Raw genomic sequence first — 13,838 nt, 5'->3', positions numbered from 1 at the left:
ATGTGGTGTATCATATTGATTGATTTGCATATATTGAAGAATCCTTGCGTCCCTGGGATAAATCCCACTTGATCATGGTGTGTGATCCTTTCAATGTGCTGTTGGATTCTGTTTACTAATATTTTGTTCAGGATTTTTTTTGGAAGAGTTTGAGAAGGATGGGTGTTAGCTCTTCTCTAAATGTTTGATAGGATTCGCCTGTGAAGCCATCTGGTCCTGGGCTTCTGTTTGTTGGAAGATTCTTAATCACAGTTTCAGTTTCATTCCTTGCGATTGGTCTGGGTTTTTTTGTTTTTGTTGTTGTTATTGTTGTTCTTTGCGGTACGCGGGCCTTTCACTGCTGTGGCCTCTCCCGTTGAGGAGCACAGGCTCCGGACGCGCAGGCTCAGCGGCCATGGCTCACGGGCCCAGCCGCTCAGCGGCACGTGGGATCTTCCCGGACCGGGGCACAAACCCGTATCCCCTGCATCGGCAGGTGGACTCTCAACCACTGAGCCACAAGGGAAGCCCCTGATAGGTCTGTTTATATTTTCTAGTTCTTCCTGGTTCAGTCTTGGAAAATTGTACCCTTCCAAGAATTTGTCCATTTCCTCATGGTTGTCCATTTTATTGGCATAGAGTTGTTTGTAGTAGTCTCTTATAATCCTTTGTATTTCTACAGTGTCAGTTGTGATTTCTCCTTTTTCATTTCCAATTTTATTGATTTGTGTCCTCTCCCTTTTTTCCTTGATGAGCCTGACTAAGGGTTTATCAATTTTGTTTTTCTCAAAGAACCAGCTTTTCGTTTTATTGAGCTTTGCTATTGTTTTCTTCATTTCTATTTCATTTCTGCTCTTGTCTTTATGATTTCTTTCCTTCTACTGACTTTGGGTTTTCTTTGTTCTTCTTTCTCTAGCTGTTTTAAGTGTAGAGTTAGATTTTTTATTTGAGATTTTTCTTGTTTCTTGAAGTGAGATTGTATTGCTATAAACTTCCCTCTTAGAACTGCTTTTGCTGTGTCCCATAGGTTTTGGGTTGTCATGTTTTCACTGTCAGTTGTTCCTATGTATTTTTTAAATTTCTTCTTTGATTTCTTCAGTGATCCCTTGGTTATTTAGTAGTGCACTGTTTAGCCTCCATGTATTTGTGTTTTTTACAGTTTTTTTCCTGTGATTGATTTCCAGTCTCATAGCATGTGGTCAGAAAACATGCTTGATATGATTTCAATTTTTTAAAATTTTCCGAGGCTTGATTTGTGACCCAAGATGTGATCTATCCTGAAGAATGTTCCATGTGCACTTGAGAAGAAAGTGTATTCTGCCACCTTTGGGTGGAATGTTCCATAAATATCAGCTAGATCTATCTGGTCTTTTGTGTCATTTAAAACTTGTGTTGCCTTATTTATTTTCTGTTTGGATGGTCTGTCCATTGGTGTAAGTGGGGTGTTAAAGTCCCCTACTATTATTGTGTTACTGTCGATTTCTCCTTTCATGGTTGTTAGCATTTGCCTTATGTATTGAGGTACTCCTATGCTGGGTGCATATATATTTATAATTGTTATATCTTCTTCTTGGATTGATCCTTTGATCATTATGTAGTGTCCTTCCTTATCTCTTGTAACAGTCTTTATTTTTAAAGTCTATTTTATCTGATACAATATTGCTACTCCAGCTTTCTTTTGATTTCCATATGCATGGAATATCTTTTTCCATCCCTTCACTTTCAGTCTGTATATGTCCCTAGATGTGAAGTGGGTCTCTTGTAGACAGCATATATATGGGTCTTGTTTTTGTATCCATTCAGCCAGTCTGTGTCTTTTGGTTGGGGCATTTAATCCATTTTATAATCAAGGTTACTATCAATATGTGTGTTCCTATTACTATTTTCTTAATTGTTTTGGGTTTGTTTCTGTGGGTCTTTTTCTTCTCTTGTGTTTCCCGCTTAGAGAAATTTCTTTAGCGTTTGTTGTAAAGCTGGTTTGGTGGTGCTGATTTCTCTTAGCTTTTGCTTGTCTGAAAAGCTTTTGACTTCTCCATTGAATCTGAGTGAGATCCTTGCTGGGTAGAGTAATCTTGGTTGTAGGTTTTTCTCTTTCATCACTTTAAGTATATCCTGCCACTCCCTTCTGGCCTGCAAAGTTTCTGCTGAAAAATCAGCTGATAACCTTATGGGGATTCCTTTATATGTTATTTTTTGTTTTTCCCTTGCTGCTTTTAATATTTTTCTTTGAATTTAATTTTTGTTAGTTTGAATAATATGTGTCTTGGTGTGTTTTTCCTAGGGTTTATCTTGTATGGGACTCTCTTTGCTTCCTGGACTTAAGTGACTCTTTCCCATGTTAGGGAAGTTTTCCACTATAATCTCTTCAAATATTTTCTCAGACTCTTTCTTTTTCTCTTCTTCTTCTGGGACCCCTATAATTCGAATGTTGGTGTGTTTAGTGTTGTCCCAGAGATCTCCGAGATTGTCTTCAATTCTTTTCATTCTTTTTTCTTTATTCTGCTCCTCGACAGTTATTTCCACCATTTTGTCTTCCAGCTCACTTACTCGTTCTTCTGCCTCAGTTTTTCTGTTACTGATTCCTTCTACTGTATTTTTTATTTCGGTTATTGTGTTGTTCATCTCTGTTTGTTCTTTATTTCTTCTAGATCTTTGTTAAACATTTCTTGTATTTTCTCAGTCTGTGCCTCCATTCTATTTCCGAGATTCTGAATCATCATTACTATCATTACTCTGAATTCTTTTTCAGCTAGATTGCCTATTTCCTCTTCATATTTTTGGTCTTGTAGGTTTTTACCTTGCTCCTTCATCTGTGACATATTATTTTGCCATCTCTTTTTTTTTTTTTTTTTTAATGAGTGGGCTGTGTTCTTGTCTTACTGGTTGTTTGGCCTGAGGCTTCCAACACTGGGGTTTGTAGGCTACTGGGTAGAGCTGGGTCTTGGTGCTAAGATGAGGAACTCCGTGAGACCTCATTCCAATGAAAATTCCCTGGCGTCTGAAGTTCTCTGTTAGTCCAGTGGTTCAGACTCAGAACTCCCACCGCAGGAGCTTTGTCCTTACCCTGGCAGGCTCATGAACCAAGATCCCACAAGCTGCCTGGGGTGGCAAAAAAATAAAATACAATAACAAAGTAAAAAATAAAATTAGACTAGGAAACTAACAGATATGTTAGGAAGAATATAAAAATAAAAATATAGATGAATCAACAACCGGAAGGTACAACAGTACCACAGTAGTAAAAAAGAGGAGGGGAAAAAAGGAGGGTGGGGGAGGAGGCTTTGGCTGCAGAGGGCAGGGCCTAAGCAAGGGTGAGGTTTGGATGGTGGGTGGGGCCAATGCTCAGGACCCACAGGGCTGGAACAGGCCCTGGGGGCTGGGGGGGATGGGGCTTAGTCTCAAGGAACAGAAGGGGCCCAGGCGTGCTCCCCACCCCTGGTCTGAGTGGGCAGGGGACTTCACCTGGGAGCCCAGCAGGCTTCCTGGGCTCGAGTGGGTGGGACAAACGCCCTCCTCTCCTCTCCTGCTCCTCCAGTCTGGGAGGGCCCCTCCCCCGCCTCTCCTGATCTTCCCACCTCCCTCCTATGCCCTCAAGGACCTACACAGCCTGGAGGGGGCTTTGGAGGGCAGGGGACAGGCCTGGGAGCTCAGCAGGCTCCCCGTACAATCGCCCTCCGGTGTTCCCCCACTCCTCCCGGATGGCTCCTCCCAACTGCCTCTCCTGATCTCCCTGCCTCCCTCCTATGCCCCCAGGACCCACACAGCCTGGATGGGGTTTTGGAGGTGGGGTACCGGCCTGGGAGCTCAGCAGGCTCCCTGGCCACCCCAGGCCATCGCCCTCCCTCCTCTCCCGCTCTTCCTGGAGAGTCCCTCCCACCTGCCTCTCCTGATCTCCCTGGCCTCAGGGGTGCCAATCCTGTCTGGCCTCCACTTCTCCTCCCCCATCAGTCCCCCTACATCGTACCGGTTCACTTTGGGGATCCTCCCATCTCCTTGGGCATCAGAGTCCCCCACCAGCGGCCGGCAGGCGCCCTAGTTGCAGGGAGACGCTAACTCCACATCTTCCCACATCTCCATCTTGACTCTGCTCTCCTACTGTTGACTTTTAAGAGTCTTTATATATTCTAGATACAATCCTTTTTCAGATCTGTAGTTTGCAAATATTTTCTCCCATTCTGTAGTTTGTCTTTTCATCCTCTTTAACAAGGTCTTTCAAAAAACAAGTTTTAAATTTGAATGAAGTCCAGCTTATCAGCTTTTTCTTTTACGGAAAATGCTTTTGTGCCAAAGATTCCTTAGGATTGTCTGTGTAGACCATCATGTCATCTGCAAACAGGGAAAGTTTTATTTCTTTTTTTTCCCATCAGTGTGCCTTTTATTGCCTTACTGCACTGGCTAGAACTTTCAGTACTATGTTGAATAGAGTGATGAAAGCAGACACCTTTGTTCATGATCTAGGGGAAGGCATTCAGTTCATTAATTATTGATTAATTAAAATATGAGTTCACCATTAATTATGATGCCAGCTATAGGTTTTTTTGTAGATGTTCATTAATAGGTTGAAGAAGTTCCCTTCTATTCCTAGTTTTCTCAGTTTTTATCATGAGCAGGTATTGACTTTTATCACATGCTTTTTCAGCAAATGTTTTCCTTTTTTTAATGGTTGCTCTTGGAATTACAATATGCATTCTTAACCTACTAAAGTCTGCCTTGAATTAGTATTATATCATGACATGTACTGTGAGAGCCTTACAACTATGCATTTCCATTCACCCCACTCCCATCCTCTGTGCTATTGTCGTCATACATTTTACTCCAGGATGGGATCATATTTGTGCTTTAAACATTTACTTGTTTTTAAAAGAAATTCAGAGATATGGGGGGGGGAAGTCTTTATACTACCCAACTGTGATATTATGACCTATAATAAGAAATATATATATTTGATCTTCATCCTGTTCCTGGCACAGAGCTCTTTTGGAGTTTTTTAAGTGATAAGAGTGATCAAGTTATCTTTGTTATGTTAGTGAGGGGTCTTTCAGAAAGCATTTGGTGACCTAAGGTTAGGAGCTGGTTGCCAGGGGAACCATGTAATTAGAGGGTTGGGACTCCAACCCTCCACTCCCAGCCCTCCCCCCACCCCACCGCCCCCTCCTGGGAAGGGGCAGGGGCTGGAGTTTGAGTTCAATTACCAATGACCAATGATTTAATCAGTCGTGCCTATCTAATGCAGCTTCCTTGAAAACCCAAAAGGACTGGGTTCAGAGAGCTTCCAGGTTGGTAACCAGGTGGAGATGCCTGTAGAGTGATGTACCCAGAGAGCATGGAAGGGCCTCACCCTTTCCCCATACCTTATGCATCTCTCCCATTTGGCTGTTCTTGAGTTATATCCTTTTATAATAAACTGGTAATCTAGTAAGTAAAGTGTTTCTCTGAGTTCCGTGAGCCACTGTAACAAATTAATCAAACCTAAGATGGGTTTCTGGGAACCTTCGATCTATAGCTAAGTGGTTCAGAAGCACACAGGTCAACAACCTGGACTTTCCAATTGGCATCTGAAGAGAGAGTGGGAGGGCAGTCTTGTAGGATTGAGCCCTTAACCTGTGGGATCTGACACTATGGTAAATAGTGTCAGAATTGAGTTAATTGCTTAGTGGTGCTGAAATAAAACACACATCAGATCCACATAACTACCATTTTGGGTGTTCTTCTTTCTTTGTTGAAGATCCAAGTTCCATTTGGTATCATTTCTCTTCCACCTAAAGAACTTATCTTCTTTTAACATTTTTTGGAGTGCAGGTCTACCGTAATGAATTCTCTCAGCTTTTGTTTATCTGGAAATGTTTTTATTTTACCTTCATATATGAATGGTGTTTTTACTTGATATGAGTTCTAGATTGATAGGTATTTTCAATTTATTTTAAAGATGTTCCATTTTCTTCTGGCTTGCTGATGAGAAGTCATTAGAATTTCTTACTTTTGTTCCGTTATGTGCCATGTGTCTTTTTTCTCTGGCTGCTTTTTTTTTGTTTTCAGCAATTTTATTATTATAACTAGGTGTGGTTTCCTTTATGTTTATGCTGCTTGGGGTTTATTGAGATTCTGGAATCTGTGAGTTGATATTTTTGATCAATTTTTGAATATCTTGGCCATTATTTTTGCCCCAAAGTTTCATCTTCTGGAAATTCAAGTACATGTACATTAAGCTGTATGACACTGTTCCACAGCACACTGAGGACCTGGTGTTTTCTACTGTTGTTGTTTTGTTTTATTTTGTTTTGTCTTGTCTTTTCTTTTTCTCTTTTTCACTTTGGATAGTCTTCATGCTCCCTGATCTTCTCTTTTGTGGTGCCCAATTGTTGTTAAGCTTATCCAGTGATTTTTTTTTTCAGGTATTGTGTTTTTCAGCTCTAGAGTCTCCATTTGGTTCATTGTTATAGTGTCCATTTCTCTTTGCTAAGTGTCCCCATCTAATCACTGATTATATATATCTTGGTTAGTTGGTCGGCTGGTTGGATGGTTGGTTGGTTAATTTTGAACATATTTATAATAGCTGTTCTAAAGTCCTTGTCTACTAATTCCAACATCTGTATCAACTCTTAGCCTGTTTCTATGGACATTTTGCTCCTGGTTATGAATCACATTTTCCTGCTTTTTCCCCCGTCTAATAATTTTTTATTGTGTGCTGAACATTATGAGTGCCACATTGTTGAGAGTCTGAAATTTGCTGACTTCCTTTAAAGAGTATTGAGTTTCATTCTTGCAGACAGTGATTTACTGGCAGATTAGCTTTCTCCTTTTAAGGCTTGTTTCTAGGATTTGTAAGGGTGTTCTAAATCAACCCTTCTTTTTTTTTTTTTTTTTTTTTTATGGTATGCGGGCCTCTCACTGTTGTGGCCTCTCCCGTTGCAGAGCACAGGCTCCGGATGCGCAGGCTCAACGGCCATGGCTCACGGGCCCAGCTGCTCCATGGCATGTGGGATCCTCCCGGACTGGGGCACGAACCCGTGTCCCCTGCATTGGCAGGCGGACTCTCAACCACTGCGCCACCAGGGAAGCCCCAACCCTTCTTAAGATACTAGTCTTGTAGCTTAGTCTTTCTGGGGTTGCACCTGAATGCCCAACATGTTCAATGAGATCTCTCTAGCTCATTGTAACCCCATGTCTTTCAGCACTGGGCACTCTCCTGAATCCCCAGTCAGCTCATAGCTCCTCACTAGCTGTTCTCTCCCAGGCTTTTGGATCTTATCCCTGTCCCTGTGCCAAGGGGGCCCCTTACACACATTTCTTGAGCTCCCTCTTCTCTGACACAAACTCCAGCCACCTCAGCTCTACTGAACTCCAGTCTCGTTTGCTCTGCCCAACAAGCCCACTGCTTTCTGTTTGGGACCCACGCTTTCCTCTGCCTTAGTTAGAAAGTGTCCCCAGCAAGAAATCTGGGGTAAACGTGGGGTTCACCACCTTTGTTTCCCTTCTCTCAAGAATAATAGTCATTGGTAGTAGCTTGTCCAATGCCTGAAAATAGTTATTTCATATATTTTGTACAGGTTTATAATTATTGATAACAGGAGAGTAAATTCAATACCAGCTATACTTGTTAAGGCTGGATCTGGATGTTAGCCTTCCTCTGTATCTTGTTTTTAAATTTTGAATTTGAATTGCTATAGATAATTGTACCTCCATTTCCTACTATGTCCAATACATTAAAATTACTTTCTTGTCCCTTGGATATTTCTGGGTTTGCCATCTTCGGTTATAAAACCAGGACAAATGCAGGCCCTGGAATAAAAATTGGAAGAGAAAATACAGTTTGAAATAAAAAGTTATTAAATAGGAAAACTGTCTTGTGAAAGTAATAGGCCAAATACAGAGTAGAAATTAAACTGTAAAAGAATTGGGGGAATATCTTATAAATGTAATCATTTGGAGTCCTTTGTATTAAAAAAGAAAATTTGTCAGAGGAGGTATAGAATTGTACTTAAAAAAAACACACACATTAAAGAGATAAAATGGGGCTTCCCTGGTGGCGCAGTGGTTAAGAATCCGCCTGCCAATGCAGGGGACATGGGTTCGAGCTCCGGTCTGGGAAGATCCCACATGCTGCAGAGCAACTAAGCCTGTGTGCCACAACTACTGAGGCTGCGCTCTAGAGCCCGTGAGCCACAACTACTGAGCCTGCATGCCACAACTACTGAAGCCCACGTGCTACAACTACTGAAACCCATGTGCCTAGAGCCCGTGCTCTGCATCAAGAGAAGCCACCACGAGGGAAAGCCCGCGCACCACAAAGAAAAGTAGCCTACGCTCGCCGCAACTAGAGAAAGCTCACGCGCAGCAACGAAGACCCAACACAACCATAAATAAATAAATAAATAAATATATTTATTTTTTTTTAAAAGAGAGAGATAAAATGGATTTTCACAAATATTACAGACTTTTCTAAACTTTTGAATGGTAAGAAGCAAAGGTTTTAAAGTATTTTTTCTGCTTTTTTACCCTTGCTTTTACACAAATAATACCTGTGCCTGGTGGAACAGCAAAGGGAAAGGGGAAAAAAGAAAATAAAAATGAATAGATACTTTGTTATTTATCATTTTTATAAGTGACAGTGGTACAAAGAGCACCCTATTTTCCAGATGTTGCAAAACTTCAAAGGGGCGGTTGTAGAAGAAAGAACTCTGAGATCTGGAGCTAGCTCTGTTGCTGCCATCTCCTTATCTGCTCATGAGCTGTCTATTCCTCAGAACTGCTGACAAGCAGACCTGGCAAGAACCACCAAACAAACCTTCAGGCAAAAACCTTCAGGCAGTTCAGAGATTCACCCTGTGCATCTGAGATTCATAACTTTTTTTTTTTTGGAAGCTGACATTGCTTTTAGAACAATGAGTTTGATTCACCTTTCTGAAGCACAGCCCCCATTTTACAGCTCTCCAGCTCAGAAGCCTCTGTGCTCCACCCCACCCTCGCTGACCAAGCACTGCCCTGCACAGAGTGACAAAGTCAAGGGCCAGAGTCCCTCTGGGACTCTTAAGTCCTAGACTTGAAATTTAAGAAGACTGCAGTACCCCAGCTATGACTTTTACTTCTTTGTTTTTACCCATGTTTATCCCTGCACTGAAATGCCTCCTGCCTCAGACCTTCTTTACTCCTAGACCACCGTCAGCAGTGCCACCTCCTCCATACGAAGGCTGCTTCTGGCCCCCTGACCAAACGTGCTCTCTTCTCTGTGTCTGTAGAGCGCCACAGGCACCTCGCATATGTGTACACTTGCCCTGCACTTTATGTAGGTTCCTGTTGCATACTTCTTGCCCCTGTTCAACTATCAGCTTTTTGAGAGCAATATCCTCTTTTATTTCTCTTACTATTCCTTGTTTCTGCCAAACAGTACCTGGCACCTTATGGCCATTCAGAAATATGTAATCTCATGATTAATTCTCTTGGTTACAGTATGATATAATTCTTCTTAACGTGTCCTAAACTAGTCTTTTTCAAATATCAAAGACTTTCCCTCCTTCTGACAGTTGTTAATTCATGAACAAATCCATTTCTGCCCTGTCTACAAGCTTTGTGATTTTTTAGGCCTTCACTCTATTCCTTCTTAGCCTTCTCTGGATTAGGGCAAAGTTTAGGGCGTTCAGGGAGAATTGTGGTATATGTTCTGTGAAACAATAATTGTGATGATGAACTCTCTCTGTCTCTTCTCCATACAGAGAGATGTTCTTTACTACCATGGAGAGCCACCTTCTGCGCTGTAAAGTGCTGGAAATCATATTCCTCCACAGCTGTGAGACACCCACCCGCCTGCCCTTGTCTTTGGCCCAGGCCCTCTATTTTCTGAACAATTCCACATCACTGCTCAAGTGTCAGGTACATTTTTCCCTATTTCAGTTCCAGGCCTAGAACACCTTTTCCTTAATCCTTGATTAAGTAAATTATGTAAAAGTGTTTTACACTATTTTACATTATGTAAAAGTGACTTGAAAACTGTACAAAGCCTCTAACTGAGGAAGGCATTTATTACCAATTGCTTTTACTATCTCTGCAGTCGGATAAAACCCAGTGGCAGACATGGGATGAACTGGTTGAGCATCTACAGTTTCTGTTATCCAGTTACCAACATGTTTTAAGAGGTAAGGAGCATTTGGTCACAAACCAGATGGTGTGGGAGTCTCACAGTGGACATTATTATGAATTAAAGTTACATAAGGGACTCTTAATTTGTTAGCTTCAGTAAACCATTGTTCCTTGGTGTAACTGTGAGGAACAAGGAAGGACATAGCCGGAATCGCTGCTGTGAAACAGAAGAATTCACATAGTATTTTTGTTATGGCAGATACTACAGTGGTCCTCACAATTATTAGGCTGTGCAGGTAGACAAGAGTCATTCTAACATGAGAAGGATTTAGTAATGACCTGATTTGGCCCTGGCATCTTTCCCTGGCCTATCACTGCAGCGTCTTTGTTGGGTTGATTGCTCACTGACTCGGACATTGTAAATATCCGTCAATATGATGCAAATACAGAGCAAATCAGTGGCAAAGTAAAAATGTACATCTTGCAAAAGTTGTAAGACACTCTTAAGTCTGTGAAAGGGCTCTGCTCTAGTCTCAGGCAAAGCCAGTGATCCGTGAAGATCTGGAAGAGTTAGACTAATTAACACTCAGGGGGCAAATATTGACAAGGATAATGATGGAATAGCTGCTTCAAATAAGAATGATTTGATTAGCCAAGGATTAATGTGGTCCCTGGGGAAACTAATGTAATTATTAATTACATAAGGAAAGATAGTAAGTTTTCAGGGGAGAAAACTGACATGCCTCTTGATGTGATACCCTGAGAAGGACACCTCATCACTTACGTAGTGTTCTTGCCCAAAATTCATGACCTAAATCTAATCAGAAGGAAGCATCAGACAAACCCAGATTGAAGGGCTTTTACAAAGTAGCTGGCCTGTACTTTCAAAAGTCACAATGTCTTAAAAACAAAGAAAGACTGAAGAACTGTTCCAGGTTAAAAACAAACTAAAGCACATGAATATTAAACGTAAAACATGATCCTGGATGGGATCCTGAACCAGGAAAAAAGAAGTTATAATGTGCATTATTGGGACAATTGGTAAATTTTAAGTAGATTATATAATAGTATTGTGTTAATATTAAGTTTCATATTTTTTGATAATTATCCTGGCTTATGAAAGTAAATATCCTTGGTCTTAGAAAATCCATTCTGAAGTATTGAGGGGCACAATGTCCAACTTATTCTCCATCAGTAAGCGGGGGGGAATGCATAAACACACACACACATACACACACACACACATACATACATACATAATTTACCTGCCATGATCATATTGAGGTTGATTTTAGCTCAGTAATGGCACTTGGGAAGATAAGATGGTCCTTACACCCTCTTGGGCCTGGAATTGAGGAAGCTGTTACAGAAACATTTTAAAAAGCACTGGATTTAAGACAGAAGGTCTGGGTTTAAATCCCAACTCCATCACCTACTCTGCATTGGGCAGCTAACTTTATGTCTCTAGACCTCAGTTTCTTCCTTCTATAGATCGGGGATGGTAATACATAACTTGCCAAGACTGATTGCTAATGGGCATGAGATAAAAGTAGAAAGCGCTCAGTCAGTAGGAGTAGGCTACAAGGGTCTTCTCTGTTTCAGGCGCCTGTAACTAAAACATAAGAGAGAGCATTGTCAAGGTCACGACATGTAATTGTGTGGTTTGTGCATTTTTTAACACGCTCAAAGAAAGGTATGTGTCCTTCTGAGAACAAAGCCCCAAAGGCAAATTCCATGCCTCATGGAGGTTTATGTAATTGTTTCTTTTGGAGATCTAGCTGAAAGTTTAATATTAAAGCAGCTCAGTTTCGCTTAAAGTTCACCTTTAACACTTCTTGTTCATTTCTGTTTTGCATCCCAGGGAATACACCTGGGTCATGGGCAATAGTAATTTAAGATGGACATGGGATCTACTTTTATTACAGAATATTCTTCTGCCTTGAATAAAAGAGAGGAAGGCCTCAGAACACTGTATATTGACCAAGAATAAACGGGGTGTGTTCCAATGCTATTTTATCCTTAACATCCTTTCCAGCTTCTTTGGAGACCAGGAGTTAAGAAGGAGAAAAAAATATTTAGAACCAGTAGTTTGAAAACACAGTCCTACAAAGAACTACAAAGAACACAGCTGAATGTTCCCTGAAATGGTCAGTGTCCTTGTCAGTAGGCATTTTACTGTGAGGGCTCCTTAGTCATCTCTGTCCTCTTCAAGTGGGCTGAGGACATTGTTGAGTGCATTTTGAGGTCGGCCAGAGTTGTCCAGCTCCAAGGGTGGGGGAAGAAGGGAAGAGGTTGGGGAGCCTAAGCTCGCCCTATGTTTATGGGAACCTCTTAGCATGGAGGAAGAGAGGAAGGGAGCATAGGTAAATGAGCATGCACTGGCTTATCTAACCCGCTAACCCTGTGAAGGTGAGTACCACCCGCCTTTCACAGATGGGAAAACAAAGGCTGAGAGGAAAGTAAATGCAGAGCCAGGTCTGTTGCCAAAGACTGTATATGGTGAAAGCACACTGGAAGGAATTAATTTTCTATGAAATCACTGGGTGAGATTAGAAGGTGAGATTCTAAGGAATTTCCGACCCCCCACTTTCTAAACTCTCTATACATGGTTAAAATACTTTTGTATCTACCCTTGACCCTGGGGAGAAGTATATCTTGAAGCCCCACATCTTGTAAATGTTTCTGTAGAGGGCAGAGTATCCCCACTGAGAGGTGGATGCTGGGCTGTCGGCTGAGCTCACATTCTCTGGCTGAGAGAATCAATCCCCCACACCCCAGTTCCACAACCATGCGACTCAAGTCTGAGCCTCGGCAAAATTATGAATTGCCATAATGCCATGAGTTTTCCTGATGCTTATGAGTAATTAGAACCTCATATTTTGAAACTATGAATTCTAGGAATTTAAACATATAGTATTTAAATGAATGAAATGCATGCTTTTCCTGAATTCCGCTCTGCTGGACCACTTAGGGCGACGCGGAAGTCAGACACCTGTTCACTCCAAGGAGAGTCTCACATACAGCCTTCCTGCAAGGGACCCTGTCCACAGAGGGGAGAAAAGCAGACTCAGGCAAGATCAGTTAAGTTCATACATTCATCCAGGCAACAAATATTTACTGAATGCCTCCTCTGTGCCTGGCTCATTGGGAAAACTTCAGTGAATGAGACCAACATGGCCCCCGCCCTCCTAGAGCTTAACTGTCTAGTAAAGAGATTGACCCTAAACAAGCCACCACATAAGTAACGTATAATTGCAATGAAAATAAATGCTGTGAAGGAAAGTACAAGTGCACAAAACAGGACTTAACTGTTTACGGAGGAACCCAGGAAGGCCTCCCTGAAGAAGTGATACTTGGGCTGAGATATGAAGTACCAGTGTTAGCCAGGCGAATAGGGAGGGAAAAGTTTCCCAGAAAGAAGAAACAGCATGTCCAAGGGCCTTGAGACAAGAAGTTGCTTAATGAGTCCAAGGAACATAGAGTAAACTGGTAGGACTAGGATACAGTGAGCAAGGGGGGAATAGCACGAAACGAGACCATGGTACTAGACAGGAGCAGGCGTGAAGGGCCCTCCTGTTAGGGAGTTCGTGTTAAGGAATTTCACCTTGATTCCAGAGTGAAGGGAACCCATCAAAGTGGTTTTAAGTAAGGTCACTCTGCCTGATGTGTGATAAATAGTTTGGCCGAGGACCAGAGAGGTCAGGGGAGGGATAATGGTGACAAGGGTGTGGGTGGTGCAGTGGGGAAGGCAGTGACGGATCAGAAGCACTTTGAAGATCAGTGTG

General features: G+C 41.8%; 1 protein-coding gene across 1 annotated transcript in view; it reads left to right on the top strand.

The window, feature by feature from the left end:
• Window positions 1-13,838, top strand: part of SIMC1 (SUMO interacting motifs containing 1) — a 100,299-nt gene that overhangs the window by 82,765 nt on the left and 3,696 nt on the right. The window contains exons 8-9 of the mRNA XM_082621507.1: window positions 9,690-9,846; window positions 10,025-10,109. Of these exons, the coding sequence (XP_082477633.1) occupies window positions 9,690-9,846; window positions 10,025-10,109 (242 nt within the window). The remainder of the gene's footprint in view (window positions 1-9,689; window positions 9,847-10,024; window positions 10,110-13,838) is intronic.

Source organism: Mesoplodon mirus, assembly GCF_964341445.2.
Source record: "Mesoplodon mirus genome assembly, chromosome: 5".
NCBI classification, from domain to species: domain Eukaryota; kingdom Metazoa; phylum Chordata; class Mammalia; order Artiodactyla; family Ziphiidae; genus Mesoplodon; species Mesoplodon mirus.
The sequence above is the reverse complement of the archived record's forward strand: the minus strand, read 5'-3'. Positions and strand labels throughout refer to the sequence as shown.